Genomic DNA, 26,484 nt, shown 5'->3' on the forward strand with positions numbered 1-26,484 from the left:
TATGGGGACTATGGGCTGTTTATTACACTAGTACCCAAAGTTTTATAGTAGTGCTTTCTTATTCTTTGGCTTAACAACTTTGGAGACTTTTGTTGAATATTCATTGGTTAGTTTATTAAGCTAAGTGTTCAATCGGTTCAACCACTAATTATAATCTACAGAAGGGGTAATTTTGTGTAACATCATTATAGATGTACATAAAATGATCGGCCATTGTCTTATCCCTTTAGATCCCTGGTTATTTACAGTCTAATATACACACCTTCCCTATGTATACCCATACCGGCTTATCCCACGTCATAACAAAAGGCTTTAAAACTGTACCTACTGCTGCTATGTGATATTCGCGACATTGATATATTAGTATTAAAAGGGGGAATACCTCGGCCAAAAAAAGGTTCAACCCATTACAATGAACAGTTATGACTATCACAAAAATGTCGTGCAATAAAAGGGTAAGTTGTCGGCAATAGTTGTTAGTGCCGTGAGACCTACTATTGAGGTCTGGTCCTCAGTTGTATTAATCAGAGGAGGCATTGCAGTTTTTCTTGCCACATAGGGGTTGACCCGTCCCAAAGATTGAGTAAGCATCATGGAGGGAGAGGATATTGGGCTGCAATATCCTGTCATTGGTTGGCTTAAAATCTTTCGCTAGTTTTAAATATGTTTTGATTGGTAGGTACTACACAAATTAGTGGTTAAACCTTTTTCTCGTATTCATTCGAATCCGGTGGATAGGAACCGGTTCTCATGAATACGAAAAAACTATGTCTAGCATCGTATTATATCCAGTTTTCTACGAATATAGAAATGTACAATCATAAGATTAAAACTAGTTTTTTTAGCCGGTGCCTTCGGCACCACGGGGCAAAAAAACTAGTTTTAATCTTATAATTGTACATTCTATATCCGCGGAAAGCCGTTTATAATACGATACGAGAAATAACTATTCTTAATTTCTACAAAAACAAAGGTTAATTGAAGGTAAAGAAAATTATTGAAAGTAAAAGTAAAAGAGGCGAGTTGCAGGGAATTTAAGGGATAAGACAGCTATAATGTAAAGTAGAACGATGTCTGTCTATTTGTTTGTTTTTAGCAAAGGATCTTGCTAACCGCTAAACCGATCGGGTTCTCCTTAACAGGGTAGCTTCTCATAGGCCCCGGGAAGGTTTATAACTATTTTCTTGGGGGGTGGGATACCCTTAACTACCCCAAAAAATGAAAAATACCCCCCCCAAAAAAAAAAAATTATTTTTCTTTTAAATCTAAAAAACGAAAAATTATTTTGATCAAACATCTTGGCTAGGGGCGAAGCCGCTAGTTCTTAATAAAATAATAGAAAATTAGCCCTTTTGTAGATTAAAGTGATTGGTTTAAAAGTTTAACGTAAATGCTATGGCAAAAAATCAAGAAAATGTTTTGAGCCAACGATAGGATAAATTTATTATAAAAATTTTCGTCCATGCAATGTCCCCTCCCTTCCAGGGCGAGTTGACCCTTTCTCTGTAGGGTTTCTTTTTTTTGTAATTAACAATAATTACAGTAAGGTTTTTGTTGCTATTATCCTATTAATGTGTTATCATACCCTTGTTAATAATTACCTATAGGATTTCCCTGCTCCTTTCCTTTCTTTATATAATACTAGCGGCTTCGCCCCTAGCCTCTAGGGTCTTTGCCCCAAGAGGTAATTTAAAATGCTGCTGCCATTTGAAAAAAATATCCATCTAACTTTTTTTGTAACTGAAATTTATGGTTAATTTACCTCTCCCCTTTTTCTTGAAGCCCCCCAAGTAATTATGCCATATACCTGACATAGAAGCTGTAGGAATCCTATAATATAAAGTAAAGCTTAAGATATCAATGACTCTTGAGCCAATTCAGGGAAGCTTCACATATATCCTGTTGTGGTTTTAGGCTGCTCTATCTTGATATTTCAGTTTTGGAATGGTATTAGGCTAATTTGTCAATCTTGTAATAGAATCCCTAGATGCTAGGGGCACAATTTAACTATTGTAGAATAATCTTATAAATAAAATTTTTAAATAGCAAAAACTCCTTGGAAGTTTTGCTTGAACTCCCTGTAATGTTAAATTCAAAGAATTAGGGAAAGGTCAATGGGCAATAAATAAATTTCCCCACCCCCCATAAGTCACACATCCTTACAGAGAAGGAAGGGAACATAGGACTGAAAATTAAAGAGGTACCCAAAGTTTTATAAACACGGTATCTTATCCATTCTCAAAAACGCTGGGTACTTTAATTAAATCTAAATTGTTAGATTCCAAACTGTTAAATTTTCCTACCTATCATATTAACCTTCAGAATTAATTTGTTTATCATCATTGGGGATGTATGTCCATTACCTTATCCCTTAATATCCATGGCATCCTTGACCTACCCTTGCCCAGGGCGTATAATGATACACGGCGGAAGGGTTTCTTGGACATTTCAAATTTACTATAACCCAACAATACTGTCTAATTTCAAATATACTAGTGTGATGTATAGTCCCTTTCTTCCTGATTTAAGAGCAATGCATGTATTATATAGTTTAGCTTTTAGTTCTTGTGTCAACGGTTTCGGAGCAAGACATTGCTCTGCAACACGACACGAACATAAAAGTGAACAGTTGTCTTAATATTAATGTTAATATTGTATGTTAACCTTGTATTGAATTAATACACTTTATAAGAATATTTAGCTGTTTGTTCTTGCTATTACTATACGTCATTTTGGCGCAGTAGTGTAGTACGAATCTACGGCTCAGATTTTCTTTTAATTGTATTATTTCTTTGCTTTAGTTTTGTTCAGGAATTTTTTGGACGCCATGAAGGTGGACATTGATTATTACAAGAAGTTGTCCCCGGTGGAGAAGGAGGAGTATATGCTCCAATTGTTGGCCTCGCTGCAGGGTGATATTCATTCCAATGGGGATATGCTGGTTAATCTTACTGGAAGAATGGCGCCGCTGGAGGCGAAAGTTCAGGAATTGACGGATAATGTTGATACTAATGTTGCTGCGGTTACTGGACTGGCTACTCGGATAGACGATTTGGAAGATCGTCTTAATAAGGTGGTGGAGCCTAGTGTTGATAATGATATCAAGACTGAAAATGTGACTGTTGTGAATGAGTTTATGACTGGCCAGCAGCGAATTCTTGAAAAGATTGCCCAGCAGAATAGTTTGAATGACCAGCAGAATGGTTCGAATACCCAGCAGAATGGGTCGAATAACCAGCAGAATACCCAGCAGAATGGGTCGAATAACCAGCAGAATGGTTTAAATAACTCTATGCCGAGGCAGAGGACGGCTGGTGGATCTGGAGGATTTGGAGGATCAGAAGAGAAGCCTAAGTTGTTTGCTGGTGGTTCTCGGCCTATTTTTGGTGGTATGCAGGGAAATGAAGATAAGATCATAAAACTTTGGGAATTGTCTAGAGTGGATGCTGTGGATAATATCTATAATGGAGTTCTCATGTGGTGGCCAGCCCTTTCTGAGGTTGATGCGGAGGATTTTAATACGCTCAATTTTTTTGAAGCTGGACTGAGTGATTCGCAGGTTAGTTGGTGTAAATCTCTTGTTTATGTACCAGATAGATCTCTGTATGTTTCGCAGGGGGAGGAGAATGTGCATAGGTACAATGAAACGTGTGCTAAACTTGATGATCAGTTCAGAAAAAATGCGCCTGAATTTGCAGTTGACGATGATGTGATTTTCTTTGATGATTATTTGGAGAGATTTTGGATGACTACTAGACGTTATCATATGACTAATCATCAAGTGTGTAAGGAAATTTTGTTTGATAAATGTGTGGGTGTAAGAACCGCTTGTGGTTATACACTAAAACCTGCTGATATGGAGAATAGACAATTAACATTAAAGGGGTACTTGTGTAAGATGCGGGAGACATTTTTACCACCCGACATGAAAAATGTGTGTAAAGATGCGTATTTGAGTGTTAAGCAACATGAGAATGATAAGATTGATGCATTTTTTGATAAGATACTATCTTTCTGGAAACGTGCGTATCCGAAACCAACTGATGATATGTTTATGGATTTCTATTCTCAAGTGTGTAATGTGGTTTTATCTCCACTTTTGGCTAATCAGATGCGTCAATTTGCATTGGATTTGGAGCGTGACGGACAAGTGCGAATGATAACGAAGTTTCGGACAGAGTTAATAGTTAAAGCACAATTGATTGTTAAAGGGCTACAATTTAATCAAATTTCAGGGTCAATGGCTAGAGGATGTACAACAAACCAGATGGCTTTGGCTAAGACGATGGTTGGTGGCGTTGGTTCCAAGTCAAATCCTGTAACTATTGATCAGGTTAGTGATGAAGATAATTTGTCATATGAAATAAATCAATGTGAAATTGATTTAGCTGATGAATTTGGTGGACCAGCTGAACTTATTCCTTTAATTGGCGCAATTCAAGGTGGTTTTATTTGTTATTATTGCAACAGAAAGGGTCACATGATGAGGGATTGTTTTGATATTAGAGATAAAAAGTTGCCTAATCCTAAAGGAAAATACTTTTTGCGGTGGGGAAACAAGCCTTTTGTTCCTTATAAGACGGGGCAAAAGAGTTTTAAAAAGAATGAAAATAGTTTGGATAAAAAGAAATTGGTTGGTGAAATTGAAGGAGAGGTGAAAGAAGGGGAGGATACGATGGAAGTGGCGCATGTCGATGGTTTAGGGGCAAGCGATTATGAAGACGATCTTGTAGCGGAAGTCGAGGCATGGAATAATGCTATTATAGATGACATTTTATGGTTTTAATGTTTTGAATGTATTATAATCATAAAACCTTATTCCATTTTCTACTTGTTACGCGGCATTGTTTTGATTTATGCGCATTGTAAATAAACAACAACAAAACAAAATTAATGATAAAGAGTGAACGAAGCAACTCTAATTTTGTGATAATTTATTTTGATGATTTATTTTGAATTATGAAAAGATAACATATTGTTTATAAGCCTATATGAAATTATGAGATTATGTTATAATTGAAATCGAAATAATTAATTTAGTTTTTGATTATGTTTTGTTGAAATTAGGAAAATTCATTTTTGTTTCAGACTGTTGTGGAGTCTAACAGAGATAGGAATAATAAAAAGTGAAAATGAAAAATGAATTAGGAATACAATTTTGTAAAATTGCTATTGAAAAATATTAAATTGAATTTTAAATTGAATTAAATTTGATAAAAATGTGAAATTAGATATTTGAAAAGTATTAAATTTTGATGAAATGTGGAAAATTGTTTTAAAAGATGAGTCAGTTATTGTGATTTAAAGTATTCGATTTTAAAACAATTATATTGCGATTTAGTGATGTTGATTCAGCAAAATTTTTAATGAAGTTTAGAATTTCATGAAGCAAAATTGTTATAATGCATTAGATATAATCGTGGAGAAGTCTCTTTCTATGAAGGAAGGGAGGGGCTGTCTCTCGGAGCTGGTATGCACAAATATGGTGGAGCTGTCTCTTTTGTTGGAGGAGAAAGGGGGAGTGAACATATTTGCAACGAATATTGCACTACCTCTCAGAGTTGGTATGCGCAGATATGGGGGAGCTGTCTCTTTTGTTTGAGAGAAAGGGGGAGTGACCATATTTGCAAAGAAATTTGCACTATCTCTCAGAGCTGGTATGCGCAACATGGGGCGGTGTATAGAGGTAGCTGCAATGATTATCGGGCGTGGAGCGCGCCATGCGCAGAAAATTGAGCTGCGCAGAGAAGCAAAGCTGCGCAAGAAAGTGCTCTCAGGTATTGAGATATATAGTTAGTTGAATTTCGACTTTTAAACCTTTTATACATCTCAGTTTAATCTGACAATAATAGTTTTGTTAGGTAATATTTTATTGAATTTCAAAGAATTGAACTTATGGTATTTGGAAAGATTAATTTGCTTGGTGATTGATAATGTTTGATCATGTCATATTTCTTAATACAACTTCTTTTATTGTGTTACAAGTTATTGGTTCAGTGAAACATTTATTTATGGCATCTAAAATAATTGTATTTATTTTAGATTGGCTGAGAAGAGTGTTTGTGGTGATTGGGAGATACTGTCATCATTATTTATTTGATGGTGAGTTGTTATGGTTTCATGTTGTTACCATTTGATTACCATTATATATATATATTGCTGTTCGAAAAATAGTCTTGTAAATTTGTTAAATATATATTAATATCGATATTAATTCTTATGTACAGTGATTTTCCATCAATTGGCATCTAAAAGTTTGTAATATTTTAGATTGGTTGGAGAGAAGTTTACTGATTGTGGATTAACAAATAGTTTGGGGAGTTTCTGTTGGCCGGAGAATTTCTGTTATTTTTGGACGTTTCTGTTGGTGGATGAAATATTGTCGGTGAGTGAATTGTTTTATTCAGTTCTTTTGTTATTTGTTGTAGACAGATAGATAGTTATTTGATAGACAATTGGATAGTTACAACCTCATAACTGTTGGTGTTAGTTAGATAGCTGTTTTATAAGTTTCATGAAGATTCTGAGATGGCGGCTGGAGCGGCTGAAGTCTATGTTCCAACAAAGATTGGTGGCATGGAAATCCTGACCTTAATTGATAGCGGCAATGCAAGAGGCTGCCTGATATCTCAAGTGTTGGCTAGAAAGCTTGATTGTGTGATTGAAGAAACGGATTCGAAAGCAACAGGCATGCAGGGTTCCAGCATCAAGATTGATGGTGTTGTTCGGAATGTTGAATTTCAGATTGGAGGTCACAGTTTTCAAGAAGATTGCTTTGTTATTTCCGGCATGACTGTACCTATGAACCTAGGCAGTTATTGGCTGAACAAAAATAACGTGAAGACGATATTTGCCAAAGACGGCAACAGGATTGAGATGCATGGAATCAGTGTGAATTTAGTAGCTAAACGGAAAATTGTAGTGAAGAATTTGGTTCATACAGTTTTGGAGAAAATGGAGAAAGCAAGAACTAAGAAACCTGAGATTAATGTAGCTGAGTTACAAGACCAAAAATGGATTTGTTCATTGAAAAATCGAATAGAAATTCCTGCATTGAGTACAGTGGTGGTAGAAGTTTCAACTAAGGGAAATATGCCTGAAGGACAGTTGTGTTATATAACTCCTAGACAAGGTTACTGTAGCCGAAACAACTTGTTGATAAACGAAGGAATTACTGAGGTGGGAAAGAACGGTAAAATTATGACTAAAATCACGAATTTTGAAACTGTTACGAAATCTGTTCCTGCTGGTACTTTGGTTGGAAATTTGTTTTTGGCGGAGAAGATAGCAATGCTGCAAGAGAACAGAGTTAAAGAAGATGTGTCAACAACATTAAAGAAGATTCGTTTTATTAAAGATAAATTGAAGTTGGATAAAGTTCCGTTTTTAAAGGATAATGTTTCTTTGAAAGGAAGGATAGTTGGTTTGTTTTTAAAGAATTTCAAGGCGTTATCGATTGATCCTACGGATATTGGATCTTGTACTTTGGAGGAGTATGATATTCAGTTGGTTCCTGGAGCTCAACCTTTCAAGAATAGGATGATTAGACTCAATCCTCATCATGCAGAGAAACTAAAAGAACAGATTGATTTATGGTTGGAAACAGATGTGATAGAAGAATGTAATTCACCGTTTAATTCTGGAATTTTTGCTGTTAAGAAGAAGGTTGGAAATACTAACGAGGTGAAAGTCCGTTTTGTCCTGGACTACCGCTCATTAAATGAGATAACTGAGAAGATCTGTTACCCTTTGCCTAACATTGGTGAGCTATTTGACAAACTTGGAGGAAAGAAGATTTTTACGTCTATTGACCTAACTTCAGCGTATAATTCAATGCATTTGAAGGAATCTGTCAGGAAATATACAGCATTTTGTTCTAATGGACGGCAATATTGCTTCAAGAGGCTTCCGTTTGGATTGACCAATGCTCCAAGTGCATTTGTAAAGTTGATGGATAGAGTAATGGATTTGAGTCCTGAATTAAGGGCATTTTGCCTAGTTTATTTGGACGATGTTCTTGTATATAGTATGAATGTGGAGGAACATCTGGAACATTTGAATATTCTACTACGAACATTCTGTGAAGCAGGCCTCAAGATTAATCTTGGAAAATGTACATTGTTTGCAGAGGAAGTGAAATTTCTGGGCCATATTATAAATGCAGAAGGCATATTTATGGACCAAGCATATATTGAAAAGATTAAGAATTGGCCAGTACCTGAAACAGGTAAAGATATTCAAAGATTTACTGGTTTCATAAATTATTATGGTTCATATTTCAAGAATTTTTCTGATATTACGGCACCATTGAACAAATTCAGAAACAGTAGTAAAATAGAATGGGATGAAAAAAGTATGGAAGCTTTTACAAAGACTAGAGAATTGTTCTGTGAAGAAATAAGTAAATCGTTCCCGGATTGGAGAATGGAGGCTGAACCATTTGTGTTGGATACAGATTGGTCATCTACAGCTATGTCTGCGGTGTTAAGTCAAAAACAAAATGGACAAGAGAAGATGATATCGTGTTGGTCACGTGTTTGTTCAACTCATGAAGCCAATTATGCAGCACATAAAGGAGAATTATGTGCATTAGTAAATGCTGTTGAAAGATTTGAATGTTATTTGAGACACAAGAAGTTTATCGTGAGAACTGATTCAGCTGCACTGAAACATCTATCTACTTGGAGGCAGAACGGATATTTTGTTGGTCTCACCATAAGGTGGATAAATTTTTTATCCACCTTCAGTTATGAGGTTGTACATAGGCAGGGCAAGATGCATACTAATGTTGATATATTGTCACGTACTGCATTAAAGGATAGTAAAGAGAGGATATCTAAATTATCGACAGACGAACAAGGAGAGTTAATATTGGATACTGTATATCAATTGGAAGATCCTAAATTATGTCTTATTGCAGGAATTGGAGCAGAGACGGCCAGTCAAATATCATCCAGATTGAAGGCGAGAGAATTTAGTCGTAGCCTGGAGAAGGATCCTGTTTTAGTTGAGGTGAGGAAATTTATTGTAAATAATGTCAAACCTACGTCCAGAGAATTGTCTCAAATGCCTTATCGTGGTAAACAAATATTAAGATTTTTTGAACATCTGAGTTATAAGGATGGTTTAATTATCCTGACTTCACCTATGCGGCTCCAGAAAGAATTTCAATTTATTGAACGGGTAGTGGTACCTATTGGAATGTACAATAAAGTTTTCTTGTTAGCTCATGCAGATGTTACAGCGGGGCATAGGGGTTATTTGGAAACTTTGAGCAGGATTAATCGTCACTTCATTTTTCCCTATGTGTCTAAATATGTAGCGGCGGCAGTTGCAAATTGTGTCATTTGTTTGAATAGACGTAAAAAACCTAAACATAATCATAATATAGAATTTTCTCCTTTGGCTGGGGAAGCTATGGCAGAGTTGGCCATAGATGCTTTAGGTCCTTTGAATGAGTGTGAATATAATGGAGTCATTTGTAAGCACATTTTAATAGTAGTTGACAGTTGTACTAGATATGTGTGGTTGTTTGCTATTGAGGATGTTAAAGCTGAAACAATTATTGAATGTTTGAAGTTTAATTTATTTTCTGTTTGGGGACTATGCGAGCGAATTAGGACTGACAATGCACAAAGCTTCAAATCAAAAGTTTTTAGGGAAGTTTGTTTAAGGTTGGGAATTGAACAAATTTTTATCCCTCCAAGATCAGCAAATTCGAATTACAGTGAAAGATACAACCAATCGGTGTATTCGTTTCTTAAGACTGATTTACGTTTTCAAGATGGAGATTGGGCTTATAAACTTAAAGCTACACAATTTTGTATGAACACTTCTTTCAATCGGAGGTTAGGATGTTCCCCGTATTTTAAGATGTTCCTAAGAAACCCTAAGCTTCCACTTGACTCATTTGATCCGTTAACACGCTCAAAAATTAAACATATGAATTTTTCAGAGTTATTGGAGTGCCTTGACAAGAATTGGAGGACTGGACAAGAAAGAACTGAGAAGTATTTACAGGTAGAAAATACAGAAAGGATAGGTCGGCCGATAGCTATAAATTCCTATTGTTATATTTTTTATGACGTCACAACGATTGGTGTAGCTCGTAAACTCTGCTCGTTATGGGTGGGTCCGTGTTTAGTGACAAAAGCAATTTCTGATAGTTTATTCGAGGTTCAACCCCTAGAAAAGTGTAGATTGAAAGATAAAGGGGTGAGAATTGTACCAAGAGATAAAATATATGTTATTGAGAGTACTTTAGACTTGACTCCAGATGAAAAGATTGACTTAGTGATTACAGATGAATGTTTCTCTGTGGATAATACCTTGAAAGTAAACTATGACTTTCCCAATACTTTGAGAAATTTAACTTGTTCAGGCGTTTCTGAAGAGGAGAATAGTTGTGGCGCTAGTCCAGAGGTGGTTGGAAGGCGGAAGGATGGACAGGTAACACCAGATTTTTTGGAGAAATCTTTTTTGGGTGTTGGGTTGTCACAGCAAAGGTCAAATGTATCTCAGGATAATGAGAATTTAGATGATTTAGTTGAGGATCTTAGTGATACTTTGGAAAGTACTCATATTTCTGATAGTGTAGATTCAAATGATATGACTGACAAAACTAAGTTAGACTCTACATATTCTACTATTAGTAAGGATAGTGTTTTTCATGGAGATTATGCCTCTGATAATAGCTTAGTAGACAACAGTTTGGGTGTAGAGGATGTTAACATGGAATCTGCTAGAGAGTTAGAGTCTCGGATGAGTATTTTAGAGGACACTTTTCCAAAACTGCAAAGTAAAATTGTAAACTTGGAACAACGAAGGGGAAGTGTTAAACGAGGTAGAGATGTTGAGGAGGATGAATTAGATAGATCGTTAGATAATGCAAAATTGCAAAAAATGTCTGAGACTATTCCTGTTAAAGGTCGTCCTAAAGGTTCTACAAATGAAGTGCAATTACAAAAATTAGAAGAGGATAGACAAAACAGAGAAAAAGACAGATTAGAACGTTATTCAGTAGCAGATGTAGTAACTAGGAACCTCGCAAAATTGATTAAAAAATAATATTTGTAATAATTTGTATAATATTTGCAGGAGAAGAGATTACCACGAAAACCGTAGGGAGCGTGATGACAAGAGAGGAAGCGGCGGTGGTGATAGACATGACCGGAATAGACGAGATGGAGATCGTGGTATGCGCAAGAGGTCACCGGACGCTTGTAGTTCAAAGAGTGGACGTGCTGGACCAGTACCTGTGAAGAAATCCAAGGATGATAGAGGAGTCAGGTACTTGGATATTTTGTTATTTGTTGTTGTGATGCAGGTTTATTGTTTGATTGTTGTTGGTGGTATGTATACGTCACAGGATCCACGGTTAGCAGCTTATGATTGTTCTCAAATAAGTAATGTTGAACTTAGATCAGCTGCCTGTTTGCATGATAGGATGGAACCGGTTAGATCTGTGGAATTATTGGGGTTAGCAGAAACCGATTTTATATTGTCAGAAGCCATTAGTTGTGAGGTTAGACTAAAATTGGAGCGCTGGTTTTGCGGTACCGCGAGTCATGTGCACGTACTAGACGTGCCACATGAAAAACAGGTAGAGTTGAGTATGGACGAATGTAGAAGGGTTTTTCATTCTGGCAAGTATCAGCATGATGGTATTAGTTTTAAAGTAAATATAGACTTGCCAACTGTTCACAGTTTCACAGTTAATGGAACATTGTCACCTTTCTGGGATGTTGGTGGTGAAAATATTCAATGCAAGACACTGGGAATATACGCGCACAATATGTGGTTCAATTTAGGTTTTGCTGTTGGGACTTTGCATATTTTAGTGAAAAATACACCCGTTTTGATCAAGGGAAATGTTGTTATGGATTATGATAAAAAGACGATTGTGGCGAATTTTGAAGATAATCATTTGTGGGCAACATCAACTTCTCCATATTTTCCGTATGTAGTACGAAAACCGGCCAGTAATTTTAAGGTAGTTTTTCAAGATACATTCAATTTAACTACTTGGAATGAACAACTTTTTGTTTCTAACTTGGAAAGGAATATTTTAGTTAAAATTATGGGAACAGAGAAACTTACTTTGCAGCATCTGGATTTCAACATTTTTGTAACAGAATTGGAGGGTATCAAGTTTTTAGAGGAACCGAAGGCGGCTGTTAGAAGTTATTTTGGGGATTTGTTAAAACAGGAAGCTAGATTTGATTTGAATGCTATGTTTTTGGCTAGTAGAGAAAGGAATGAGAGGATGATGGAACTTTTTAGTATTTCTAGATGTGCTCAAACAGAAGTTAGGTCAAATGTACAGATGCATCATGGGTTCAGAATTATATACCTGGGAGAAATTGCTAAGTATGAAAAGTGTACAGCGGTTGAAATTCCAGTAAAGTTAGGTGTGGATTATGGATGTGCAGTAGGACACTTGATGGTGGATTATAAAGGTGAAACAGTTGGAATACAAGAATATAGTAGAATGATTGTAGCAGTAGAGGATATAAAATTGTTAAATTGTTCGCAAAGTCCGGTATTTTTGAAGTTGACAGCTAATTTGTTCCTTGGGAATCAGGGGCAGGGACTCGAACTTCTGCATATTGCCAATGAAAAATCAGAACACGTGGGACAAAAGATTTTTCTGAACGACGAAAAGGTGTTTATTGCTGACTTTAATAAGACTATTAAATATCAGGGATTAGAGGATTTTGAGGATTTTAATGGACAAGCTTCTAAATTGGATTTTGTTGATCATAAGTTGTCATTTTTCGAACAGGTTACAGGTCATTGGTTTGGTTTAGAACATTTGTTCAAAGATATATTACCATTGTTTGCCAAGTTTGTTTTGATTGTGTTAATGTTGTTGTTAGGTATAATTCCTATGTTGGCATTGTTGTATTGTTGTTGTTCATGGTGTCATAAAAAAAGATTTACTGAGGAAGAATTTAATGCTAGATCTTAAATTTCTTATGCTGAAATTTAATTATATTGTATTTTTGCAGGTTGGTTACGGCGGCAACAATGAATCAAAAGTTATTGAGCAATGAAGAAGATGGCCGCCACAAACAATCTGTCAATGAAGGAAATCAAGTCAAACCTGGTCTACCAGTATCTGCATTGGTCAGCAACTCTGCATCCCGGCTGGTGTTGGTAATGTCGCGCGTTGAGCTGCCCACGTTGAGTGTGGGCAGGGCGACAAGGAACATATTTTTGAGCAGTGAGGACATGCCACTGGCAGATTTAGCTCGTCTTATTGATAATGAACCAAGGTTTAAGTTGAATTTGATAAACATGTTATCGGTGCAGTTGGAGATGGGGAGATGCATCCACTCCATAGACTGGCCTGTGGACAGGATCCCTATCTTTACCAGCCAGAATTCAAGACACCTCAACCTGATGGCGGCTGGTGAGCATTCTAAAGCTATAAATAGAAAGTTGTCATGGAACGAGACAACTAGTTTGAATAAGTTGAGTGCGACCATATTTCTCTCTAAGCTTGTTTGCGAAAATTTACCAAGTTTGGTGTTGCTTGCTAAGATTGAATACCTGGATGGAGATGAGAGAAAAAGCTGTCAAACGTTGGGCGAATTGTTACCCATAATCAAACATATGGGGGAACTTGAGGATTGGCATCAACTTTCAAAAATTGACGTCATACCTGCAGATGGTAAAATGAGCCTTCAGACGGTGTTGAGAACGGTGGGTAACAGCGTTGATCCGAGGTTGAAGACGCAGGTTGTGTCAGCTATCCGGCTCCTGGCACATTGGAAAGATGTCGTGAATAAAGTAAGCTTTATTCTGAAGCAAATGCCATCCACAACTTTGTTAGAGTTACAGAAAGATTGGCTTGATGGAAAGTCTGAACAGGATTTGAGTGCTAAAGTGTTTATTGACTCCATTCAGGTGAATGAATACATGAACTTAACAGTCTACATTCCACGCATTGTAAACATGAATTCGGTGAGTTTAATCACCAGTGGAGAGATGCCTGCTGAGATACGTTATGTTAGATTGGATGGTCAAAGAGAAATAATTGATAACCTGGTGAGTGCCACATATGCAGGTAGTCTGTTGAATGATAAAGTAGACGCAAGAGTTTTGACCTGGGAAATGCAGATGCGCTGCAAGCGTCTCCGTCCGACTCTAGCCAAGCAGATATTGTTATGTGATCCAAATACCACTTTAGAGAATGTAGTGAAGGAAATCAGATTGGAGTTGGATGGAAACGTTTATACAAGTTTGTTGACAACCAATATTGAGTGGAAGTTTAATCCTGAACACAAAGTAAATGAGTGGTTCGAAGGTGATTTCAAATTGGTTACTCGGTTTGGGGATCCTGTTTGTGTTCAGATGGATCAGCCCTTAAATCCGAACATTCCTGTTTGTCTGGACCTTGAATTGTCAAATCAGCAATGGCGTGTTGATGAACAAGTGAGGGAGGAAATGAGGATGGAACACACGCCTGGAATATTGATGATGCTTGATAAATTTGGAGAGGAGGTTAGTCGTAAGCATCAAAAGATTTTGGATAATCAGGAGGAGGTTGATAACGTTGCAACCTCGATTTCGGTTGCGGTTACTAGTGGATTTGAAAGATGTCTTCATATGCTTGGTGATACTGAGGCAAGGATGTCTCAAGACGGCTTGTGTGATGAGACCGCAAAACTTGGAGTGAATGATGATGAAGCTATCATGCCCATGGATATTGAAGAATCTGGCAAGAAGAGCAGAACATCTGGAAAAAGAAAGTAATAATTATAGTTATGTGTATTAATTCATATTTTATTTTATTTTATGTATTTAATATTTGTTGAGGCAGTAGTAGTCTCAAAAAAAAAGTTTAAAATTCATGTTTCATATTAATGCTCTATAATACCATGCTTAAATCTGATGGTTATATGTTAACCAATGTTATTTTTATATCATGTATTTATGATAACTATGTAATTAATGCATTAGCTGTTAATCAATGCATTTTTCAATGATTATATGTTAATCAATGTTTTTTTCTTAAAAAAATATTAAAAAGAAAAAAAAACACATAAAGAAAAAAGGAAAATAAAAAAAAACACAAAAAGAGTTCTAAGGAACCAAAATAAATAAAAAAAAATGTGTATATGAAGTGTTTAAAGATCTGGAATAAAAATATATAAAAAACAAAAAAAATATGGCAGGTGTCATACCAGATCAACTATTATCTATTTAATAAGCGTTCAACGCTACTTATAATATCTATGATAATTAACATGTAAAAACCTATTGTTATATTTAATCTGAAATATTACAGTTTGAAATCCAGGTTCATGTTAAAGCCAGGGAGAAATGTGATGTATAGTCCCTTTCTTCCTGATTTAAGAGCAATGCATGTATTATATAGTTTAGCTTTTAGTTCTTGTGTCAACGGTTTCGGAGCAAGACATTGCTCTGCAACACGACACGAACATAAAAGTGAACAGTTGTCTTAATATTAATGTTAATATTGTATGTTAACCTTGTATTGAATTAATACACTTTATAAGAATATTTAGCTGTTTGTTCTTGCTATTACTATACGTCACTAGCGGTCGCAGTTCTTCATTTATTTATTCATTCTTTATGTGGTGCATATCCTTCATATAAAAGTAACAGCATGTCCGTTTATGTAGTTTAAGATCACGCTAAACGTTTATCTTTTTTATAGTGAAGCTTCTCAGAAACCTGGGGAAGGTTTTGAACTATTTAAGGGGAAGACACAAACACCCTCCCAAAAGCAATCTACTATAGAAAAATTTAATCCACAAAAAATAAAATCAGTCATTATGTCGGTCATACCATTATTATAGAGTATCTGCGCTATCACTATTCTATTATGATTCTTTTACAAAAAATAACTTTAGGACCAAATTTCGTTGTTACATTTTTGGGCTTTATGTCAAGCTTTCTTTATTATTCTGATGTACAGAGTGACCGTATTATGTCAATTTTTCCGCACATTTGTGTAGGTAACAGGATGTATGTTTGTTAAAATAGAGTAATTTGAGATCTAGTATAATAGAAGTAAAAGATTACATGATTTTTAAGTGATATTTTTCATATAGCTTTTTACAGTTTTAGTATATTTAGTATATATCTCTTCAACCCCATATTTTAATGTTATTTTTTTAAATAAAGGAAGGGAAGTTATTTGTGCTTAACAAGGTAATTTAAGGGAAAACACCGAATTTCCTTTTTTCAAAAAATCTGGCACATCTGTTCAACACTTCGAAATTGAAAATATTTGCGTGCGCGCTATTCTTACTATAAAAGTATTAATAGTGTACTTTCTGACTTTTGAGTGAATAAAGTGCTATCTTGTGATTTATTTACAACACTAGTCTCTGTTAAAGTTGTACCTAAAGGGGTAGTTTTTTGCGCTTTTTTTGTTTATTATTTAGGTAATAGGTTAATAAGGGTTATAGTAGGTACTGAATACCCCCTCAGGCATTCGGAAAAATTTTCCTCGTCATATTTTAAAATGTTTTCAAAAGAAATTTGAGGAGGGATTTAGTGCTCAATAGACTCTTTGAAGGAAAGCACCTGTAATTATTGTTTCAGAAGATACAAAATAACCTAAGAAATGGTTGGGATAAGTACAGAGCCCCTTCAGGAATCAGATTTCAACCCAGCCTGGGCTAATAAAGTTCTACAGGAAGGTTTATAACAATACAACTTAAGTTTACTTTTCACTAGCGAAGCTATTCTAAAATTAACTAAGTCTGTACGTCCAGCCTTAATGCTATACGAGAAATTGGATTTTCTCGGGTGATATTTAGAAAGGCTGTATGTCAAGTATCAAGATTTCGTGATTTCATTTATCATATTATTCTCAATATTTTTTATGACACCTGAGTATCTGCCCTATACGATTGTCCACCTTTTACTTTTTGAGCTTCAATACTTTCATATTTCTCCATAAACTTAATATTCTATATTATAGGATTTTATTTGCTACACATTCTAGAAAAGTTTATTAATACTTTTCCATAATGGTGTCAAGGTCCACTTTTTACTTCAAATGATCGTCCAAGGACCTTCGTATATGTGTTGCATCATCCAACAGACAACAAACCCTATGATTGCATTTGAACGTATAAAAGCCAGGACTCGAACCCATATCCTTCACTTTCATCAAGCAATAAGTAATTTTACTTATTTTTCTCATTGTTAGTGCATAGCTGCAAGTAAAATATACATATACATAAATTGACATTTGTATGTATTGTATGAAACTGTAAATAAATAGGATTGGTGGAAGCTGAATGATTTCGACCCCTCCAAAGTCACCGTTACTGGTGTTAAAGTAAAATTAAATGGATGTCAGGTAGATAAGACTTTTTTGAAGCGAAGCTTTTCTATAATGTAAATATGTCGTCACTACGTCAATCCAGGGAGGGAGGGGACATTGGTCTGTTTATTACACTAATCTCTAAGTTTTATAGTAACCTTTTCTCAAACTTTTTAATAAACTTTGGGAACTTTTATTGAGTTTTGATTGGTTGGTTAATTGAGTGTCTAAAGGTTTCCACCACTAATTGATAAATAATAAGAAAGGTTCATCAAATTATTGGGCATTTTTAACAGGCCAATATCCCCTCTCTTCAACCAACTCCAACTTTTTAACCAATATTTGGGGGTTATACATCAATTTATCGTCCATTGTTTTGTCCCCTCAGATCCATGTAATTAAATAGATATTTTAAGTCACTTTGACTTTAAAGAAGCATTTAAAAGTAATCTAAATTTGAAATCACTCATTTTAAATTGTAGTTGATTTTATTTTTAAAATTAATTATATCAATCGGTCATAGTTATATAAAGTTTAAGTTTCAGGCAAAATAAACTTACTACTACATGTAAGAGGATATGAAATACGGTTATTTTAAGCTTCTTTTATTATCAAATCTTTCAAAGGTTGCATTGCTTATAGATTATTGTAATCCTAAAGTATTACAATAATAGCAAATTTTTTTTTGTCTGGAACCTATAGGTTCAGGATTGGCTGTAGACTATTTTATTTGAAAGTTTTATGTTAGTTTTAGGCTTTTTCTTCTGCAATTAGCTACCCTTCGAATACTCTAGCCTCTAGATACAAGAGGAGTAGTTGCCTCTTGTGTATATTATTTTATTTTAGGGTCTGTTAAGTACAACTTTTATAGTGGATGTTGACTTTACTGTGGATGGAAATGAGGAATCCAAAAGTTTATTTGTTAAAGTGCCATTGAGAAGTAATGGGAAAGCTTCCTTTCATGAGGTAGGATAGATAGATAGATAGATAGATAGATAGATAGATAGATAGATAGATAGATAGATAGATAGATAGATAGTTAGATAGATAGATAGATAGATAGATAGATAGATAGATAGATAGATAGATAGATAGATAGATAGATAGATAGATAGATAGATAGATAGATAGATAGACAGACAGATAGATAGATAGATAGATAGATAGATAGATAGATAGATAGATAGATAGATATATAGATAGATAGATAGATAGATAGATAGATAGATAGATAGATAGATAGATAGATAGATAGATAGATAGATAGATAGATAGATAGATAGATAGATAGATAGATAGATAGATAGATAGATAGATAGATAGATAGATAGATAGATAGATCACAGGTCTATAGAAAGTTGAATATTTAGGCAAATTTACGGGAAGAAGCAATGTTTAAGAAAGTTCTACCAGAGTTGCAAACATTCCTATCTCAAGATTGTACAGGTTGATATTTAGTTATTTATTACATCGTATTATAGACACCTTTCCGCGGATATTAAAATTATATGTATATTATAAGATTAAAACGAGTTTTGTCGGCCCTGAGGCCGGAGGTCCGGGCTAACAAACTTGGGATCTACTGCAGTTCACGGTAAAATATTGCTGGTAACGAATATTGCTAAAAATCTATGAATTTTAAAGGCTGATAGCTGCCAAACAGCTATACGTACAAATAATTTGGAATAGCCAAGATCCAATGATGCACAGGGAAAGCTTCACTGAAGAAAAAACGCTTATAATAGGCCTTTTTCGCGCTTTTCACTGCACTGCGAAATAATTATGCCGCTTAAAACAGTGTACGGGCATGATCTGTACGTACACTGTATGATCTGTACGATCTCAAAGCTAGAAAAAATAAACGAGGATATCAATATCAATAAGTAGTTAATCACAAAAAGTTGTGGATAAACAATAACATACGGATAAAGTTAATTAAAGAGCAAATGCACAGTGATCACAAAAAAGGTCGGACGAAAACAATAGAAGGCTATTGAAAAAGAAGATTGAAGAATGGTAGATAATCACGAAACTTTCCAAAAATATATGTATATTTGTTCTTAAGCATGGCTGTTGGATGGATACAATATAGGTTCGCTAATAATATTTGATTTATACTTGTTACTTAGGGATATTTTAAAACAGTTATTTTACTAATGACATAAAATTGCAACAAAACAAGGATGATAACATCCTTAAAAACGAAGTTCTTAAAAGGTGGCAGAAAACTGAATAAGCATAATGTAAATGTATAAGTTTTGACAAAATTGTACGTATATTTGTTACAAAAATGATAATTCAGGATATTGTTTGAAGGACATACTTACATTTTTAGGACCTGATTATAGTGATTATAGTGATGCTTAGCTTATAATGCTGTAATTTGTTGTCGAAAATGATCATAAATGATCATAGAGTTGCTAAGCTTTTTAAATCATACTGCTGTAGGAATCATCAGGCAAAGTTTGAAATCGATAGGACAAATCTAACATGTCTTAATTACCTAAACGGGCGAACCGTCCCTAATTATAAAAAAGCTTTGCTTTTAAAAAGAATTTTTTTCCTTTTGAAAATAGAATATTTTGCATATATGTAAACAACTTTAGCTTAATGCAATTATTTCTCTTTTGTGCAGGGGGAAAGTCATAAGTTATTATTGTTTTTAAATAGTTCAATAATTGTTGGTTGAAAACTTTGGACACCTACTTTTTGAACGAATAAATAAAAAAATTTTCGACGAATAAACAGGGAGGAAGGGGACATTGGACTGTGAATTACACCATGTTATCTTATTTGTTGGCTCAAGAACTTTAGGTACCAATTATGATTAATTAGATTAGGTTTATTAAGATTAGTAGAAAGGTATAGTGCCAAGTATGGGGCCCGCAGGAATTTATTCCCCTACCCCCAACCAATAAAACTCGGAGATTTTTGCGGATTTTTTTTGGATTTTTGGGTTTTGATTAATAGATTTACAAAACCCTGATGGGTTTGCAATTTTCTTCAATATACTTTTCTCTTCATTTTGTTATTTTGCATAACTTATTTGGGTACTTTCCTACATAGTGCCTCTCGGACACTGAAACCCCTACCCCCCATTAATTAAAAGAGAAGCTTTTCTATAATTAGGGTCGGTCCGTACGTCCGTCACAAACGGATAGCTTTTTTCGTTAATTTAGGCATGTTAGAGTTGTCCTATCGATTTTAAACTTTGCATGGTGATTCCTTTAGTAGTTAGGTACGATTTAGAAAGAGTAGCAACTCTATAATCATAACAAGAATGTCCGTACGTCCATTTTAAACATGTTGATTTTTTTTACTTTTTTAACAACTAATTTTTAAGTGATCTAATCATTCGATTGATCTGATTTTTGGTATGTTGATTCCTGGGACAACAAAGTATAATGTTATAAACAAAGCCACTCTATAATCAAGTCCTAAAAATGTAAGTATGTCCATAATCATTATCCTGTATCAAGGAGTTTTTCAACAAATTTACTTACAATTTTGCTCCGATTCAAATACATTTATATTCTGATTATTTAGTTCTGACACTATATAAGTGTTAATGTCCATTTGTCCTACAATTTCAGTGCTTCGCTTTTATGAATGTTGTCATCCTTGTTTTGAAATGAATTAAAAATAATGAGTTGTAGCATTTTCCCCTATGCCTTAACCCTGTAGAGGGCTCTAACCCTATGGGACCTATTCTAGTCTTACTTAAAGAAATAAACAAACAAACCAAAACTATTCGCCCTTATTTTTCATTTTGTTTTAATATGAGGTGAGGAGGGGGAGGGACGAAGCTCCTCAATGATACACAAAATTACCCCTTCTGTAGATAAGCATTAGTGGTTGAAACGTTTTACACTCAACTAAATGAACCAACCAAGAAATCAAAATTCAACTAAAGTCGCCAAGGTTGTAAAGCCATCGAATAAGAAGAATAAGACTTTGGGGACTAGTGTAATAAACAGCCTTATGCCTCCTGTAAGGAGGAAGGGGGGGTCGGTGTTCCACAAGAAACTTTTGGGGAAAACATCTAGATGTACAATGCATTGTAAACTCCAAATATTGATATACAGGGTTTACAAATATGGAGGGAGAGTACATTGGGCTGTTTGTTAAACTAGTCCCCTAAGTCATATAATGATGTTTTCTTATTCGTTGGCTTAACATTTTTTTAATATTTTTTTATTAGTTGATTCATTAAGTTTAGTTGTCCAAACGTTTCAACCGCTTATTCTAAACTACAGCAGGAATTATTTTTTGTGTATCATTATTGGGAAAATACATCAATTTATCGGTCATTGGCTTATCCCTATAGATCCCTGGTTTATGAATTCACTTAATTCACTTCTTCTAATAAAGATAGATGACAATATCTGTTTTTATTTCATTAAATGTGAAGCATATATATATAACTTATTTTATATAAAATAGACTTTATAATTAACTTTTAAAAATTCCCATCTATTGATATTTGACTCTTCGTGGTATAAAGTATTAAAAGCGAAGCCATTCTATAATTAGGGTCGTAAAGGATAGTTTTTATCGTTAATTGTGCATATTAGAATTGAACAATCGATTTTGAATTTTGTTTAAAAATTTCTTTAACAGTTATTACAATTTAAAAAGCGTAGTAACTCTATAATAGTACCAGATAGTCCTGATTTTTTGAAAAAAAATCCAGTCTTAGAAGTATGTATAGATTTATTCAATTTAAGTGGAACACTCTGTAAATAATTTGCATATATGTATGTTTATTGTAAATTCACACTGATCTAAAGGATAAGACAATGGCTGTTAAATCGATGTAAATCCTCGTTACACAAAATTACCTCTTCTGTCAATTAGTGGTTGAAATGTTTTGACACCCAACTTTATAAAACCAACCAATTAAACTTAAATAAAAGTCCCTAATGTTGTTGAGCTAACGTACAATAATACGTTTTTAAAAACTTTGGGGACTGGTGTAATAATCATCCCCATATCCCCTCCCTCCCTGGTAAATACATATGTAAATATATGCTTTTCAATGTGTGCTGGAAGGATATTTCAATTTCAATTTTGTATCTCAAATTTTAGAGGAGGCTTTATGTAAATATGTAGATGAATATGGAATACAAGACATTTTTAAAAGCGAAGCTTTTTTATAATTAGGGCCTGTCCGTACGTAACGGATAGCTTTTTTCGTTAATTAAGGCAAGTTACAATTTTCCTATCGATTTTGCATGATGATTCCTGCAGTAGTTAGGTACGATTTAGAAAGCAGAACAACTCTATAATCGTTACCAGAATGTCCGTATGTCGATTTTAAATATGTTGATTTTAAACTTTTTAACAACTATTTTTTATGTGATATAATCATCCGATTGATCTGATTTTTGGATTTTTTATTCGCTTTTATGGATGTTGTCATGCTTGTTAAATCTAAAAGTGGGTTGGGTCAATTTTAGATGATTTATAAATAAACTCAATCTTTTGCAAAAACGAGTTTTTACACGTTTTGTTATGTTTAAAAAACCGCTATGAATATGCTGTTGTGCAATATTTATCCCTGAAAAAAAGGTTTTTAAATTTTTTGTTATGTTTTGTATGAATTGGTTGATCTTTTCAGTTTGCGTCTTTTATTCATAGCTAAATATAGCTAATATCTGATTGTTGTTTATTTTAGGATAGATATTGTATAACATGTGTTATTTAGACTTGGATAAATAATATGCAATTAATATGCTTTTCTCTGAATATTCACGAGGAAGCAAACATCTCTTAAGACAAAATTTTTTGATCAGGGATATAAAACGATGTAGCGGGTTTCGTAGCTTTTTAACTTTAAGATCTAAAAGATAGAAGAAAATTTGGACCTTTTGGAAATAAAACGAAGTAGCGGGTTTTGTCGGTTTTCGCCTATTTCTACCTTCTTTGGGGCCGATTTCCTAATCCTGCAGGGCAATTATTAACATTTACCTAACACTATCAAAAGCTACTGTAAAAATACGACAAAACCTGCTACTTTGTTTTCTTTCTAATAGGTCAAAATTTTCTGCTATCTTTTGGGTCCTTAAAGTTAAAGGAAGGTAGTTGTTTTGCAAATATTTCTATACTTATAGATTTAGTATTTAGATATTCTTCCACTATCAATACCAGACAGATTTCTGGAATTATTAGAAATGCCTTTATTAATTATCTATGACATCGTATTACAAACATATACAAAAATGAAAAACTATATGTTAAATTCCAGAGGAGCCAAAGGTTCGGACATTATAATTATTTTATTATTGATCGTGGAAAATTGTCTAAGTTCTATACAATATATAATTTTTCAGTATTGCATAAAACCGGTTCAAATCCAGCGAATATCAATCATTTTTGAAGTCATACTGAAATAATTTTTATTTAGATATTCTACAGCTACCCATCCCAGAAATAGTTTACACAAGCTATTCAAATACCAACGTCAAAGATGATGTTTTTATACTGGAGAATTTGTTAGCATCAGGTACGTTACGTTGCTTTGTCAGACGATTGACAATAAAATAAGAAATAGGATGACAACATCCACAAGTAGCGAAGTAAAAGACAATCACAGATGGACAGAGTAAGTTATGGAGCAGATGTGCTGAGGTCATAAAAAATAGGAATAACAAATAGAGAAAATATCCTTATACTAAAGTAACAGGACGTTTGTGTGTCTGTGTGTTTGTACCGAAATCTTGCTAACCGCTGAACCGATCGGGTTCTCCTTAACAGGGTAGCTTCTCACGGGAAGGTTTATAACTATTTTTTTTGGGGGGGGGTACCACCACCCTCCTAAGAGAAATCGCCCCTAGAAAAAAATCATCCACCACCAAAAAAAAAACTTTTTTAACTTTCTTTTAAATCTTAAATAATAAATTGGGTTATCAAATTCGACTCTCCCCTCCTCAAGTGCCCTTAGAGGCCTCTAGGGGCGTAGCCGCTAGTAATTGATAAGAGAAAATCAGGAAACCTTTTATGTCTTTGGTAGCATGAACGACGGATCAACTAAGTTGAAGATTGGCTTTGTTATCTTAAGTAGAAAATAATATTTCTCCCAAAGCGTTACTTACTGACAGACAGTATTTGTTGTCGGCAGAAAAATAAATAGAAGGGATCTAAAGGGATATGACAATGGCCGTTAAATTGATGATCATCCTTGAAGATGATACACAATATTACCCCTTCTCTAGATTAAAATTATTGGTTGAAACGTTTGGATACTCAACTTAATGAAGCAACCAAATCAAAATTGCCGAAGTCTCTAAAGTTTTCAGGCCGACGAATAAGAAACCCTCATATATGACTTTGGGGACTAGTGTAATAAATAAAAGAAATCAAATATTTTACCAAAATTATATCTTTGATGTCAATGAAACTTTGTTCAATATTTTCTAAATTAATTAAAATAAAAATCTTTTATAAAACTAAGTCATTTTACGAAATTTTATTTATTCGAGTGACAGACAAATCCTAAAAAGAGTAGCTGCGCAAAAAAATAAACAATGATTTATTGCCAACCTAACCCTGCAGGACTACCTTATACCCTTATATAACTTACATACCTAAAGTAAAAATCCAACACACAAAAACCTCCCCCCGTTTATGTTAAATAGATTTTTAAAATTAGGGGGGGGGGGTCTGTGCTCGAAAAGATACTTTTAGGGAAACTGTCATAATTGCTTATTCAACCTTTTTAATCTTGAAGAAGTACAGACAGTATACAGTTAGGGAGTTGAATCTATTTTTATAGAAGCAGAAATATAATCTATGATTATGGTTTTGACCCTCTAAAACTGTAATCTACCCTTCCACTTTCCCCTCTCTTGGTGAAGATATCTTCAACGCCGATACGATTTTTGAAATGTAAGATTCTACTTTCCCTTCTCTTGGTGAAGATATCTTCAACGCCGATACGATTTTTGAAATGTAAGATTCCACTTTCCCCTCTCTTGGTGAAGATATCTTCAACGCCGATACGATATTTGAAATTTAAGATTCCACTTTTGCCTCTCTTGGTGAAGATATCTTCAACAAGAGAGACAAAAGTGGAATCTTATATTTCAAAAATCGTATCGGCGTTGAAGATATCTTCACCAAGAGAGGGGAAAGTGGAAGGGTACATTACAGTTTTAGAGGGTCCAAACCATAATCATAGATTATATTTCTGCTTCTATAAAAATAGATTCAACTCCCTAACTGTATACTGTCTGTACTTCTTCAAGATTAAAAAGGTTGAATAAGCAATTATGACAATTATGACAACTCCCTAACTGGTATAAGTTAGAAAAGATACATTGTAATAAAATCTAAATTGACTTAACCCCATATCGTATATTTGGTAACCCATTTTTTCCCTGAAAATGAAAAAGCCCCTTGCACTAGGTTAAGATTTGGGGCGCTAATCCTCAAGTACTTTTACAGAGAGAGGGGACAATGGGCTGTTTATCACACAAGTCCTCAAAGTTATATAATATCGTTTTCTTATTTTAAAAAACTTTTGGGGACTTTTTAATGAATTTTAAGTTGTTTGTCCAAACGTAACCACTAATTGTAAAATACAGAAGGGGTAATTTTGTGTATCATCATTGGGCATATACATTAATTTATAGGCCATTATCTTATCCCTTTATATGCATGACTTTTTATTTAAAATCTTAGTTAATGGAGTAAATAATATAAAAATAGATAGTTTGCTTAAAATCAAATTAGATTTAAAGATATCAAACGAAAATAATTCATTTATTTTTCGATTTTTATACCTGTCAAAGTTCCTTTTTTGGGAAAGAAACCACCCTCTTATTTCTAAAAACAAATCCAAAGTAGGAATGAAGGGGGGCCAGTTTCTCATGTGTTTATTACGTTAGGTTGTGTTATAATGATCACTAAGTATCCCCGCAGGGTGAGAGTACCACAGATATAGGTCCCACAGAGTTATAGGCCCCTGGAGAGGTTTGGCATAGGAAAACCATAACCACCTCCCCAACCCTAATTTAAAATGTATTACAAAAATAAGCGGGGGTCTAACTGCTCTAAAGGTACTTACTGAGAAGGCACCAAAATGGCCGACCTTTTCTTAATTCGCTACTTATTGAGATATAAATTTTTCTTGAAGACGAAGAAAGTTCCTCAACAAATCAGCATGTTACGTC

At 34.3% G+C, this 26,484-nt stretch overlaps 3 protein-coding genes across 3 annotated transcripts in view; all 3 read left to right on the forward strand.

Annotated features, from left to right (window-relative positions):
- The first annotated feature begins 2,503 nt into the window (after nucleotides 1-2,503).
- Nucleotides 2,504-4,333, forward strand: LOC145334117 (uncharacterized). Its single transcript, XM_080179406.1, has 2 exons — nucleotides 2,504-3,559; nucleotides 4,236-4,333. Exons 1-2 carry the CDS (start codon nucleotides 2,828-2,830, stop codon nucleotides 4,320-4,322), a joined length of 819 nt encoding a protein of 272 aa, XP_080035532.1. The 5' UTR covers nucleotides 2,504-2,827; the 3' UTR covers nucleotides 4,323-4,333.
- A 4,502-nt stretch (nucleotides 4,334-8,835) lies between these two features.
- On the forward strand, nucleotides 8,836-15,174 carry LOC145333087 (uncharacterized). Its single transcript, XM_080178244.1, has 5 exons — nucleotides 8,836-9,012; nucleotides 9,956-10,020; nucleotides 10,382-10,449; nucleotides 11,098-11,289; nucleotides 13,011-15,174. The coding sequence occupies exons 3-5, from the start codon at nucleotides 10,442-10,444 to the stop codon at nucleotides 14,758-14,760; spliced, it is 1,950 nt and encodes a 649-aa protein (XP_080034370.1). The 5' UTR covers nucleotides 8,836-9,012; nucleotides 9,956-10,020; nucleotides 10,382-10,441; the 3' UTR covers nucleotides 14,761-15,174.
- A 1,405-nt stretch (nucleotides 15,175-16,579) lies between these two features.
- The window catches only part of LOC145334491 (uncharacterized), a 33,631-nt gene continuing 23,726 nt past the window's right edge, over nucleotides 16,580-26,484 (forward strand). The window contains exons 1-5 of the mRNA XM_080179953.1: nucleotides 16,580-16,673; nucleotides 17,268-17,347; nucleotides 18,158-18,277; nucleotides 18,682-18,757; nucleotides 23,718-23,816. Of these exons, the coding sequence (XP_080036079.1) occupies nucleotides 16,604-16,673; nucleotides 17,268-17,347; nucleotides 18,158-18,277; nucleotides 18,682-18,757; nucleotides 23,718-23,816 (445 nt within the window). The 5' untranslated portion in view covers nucleotides 16,580-16,603. The remainder of the gene's footprint in view (nucleotides 16,674-17,267; nucleotides 17,348-18,157; nucleotides 18,278-18,681; nucleotides 18,758-23,717; nucleotides 23,817-26,484) is intronic.

The sequence above is a fragment of the Acartia tonsa genome, chromosome 12 (assembly GCF_053477335.1).
Source record: "Acartia tonsa isolate MP-2025a chromosome 12, ASM5347733v1, whole genome shotgun sequence".
Classification (NCBI taxonomy): domain Eukaryota; kingdom Metazoa; phylum Arthropoda; class Copepoda; order Calanoida; family Acartiidae; genus Acartia; species Acartia tonsa.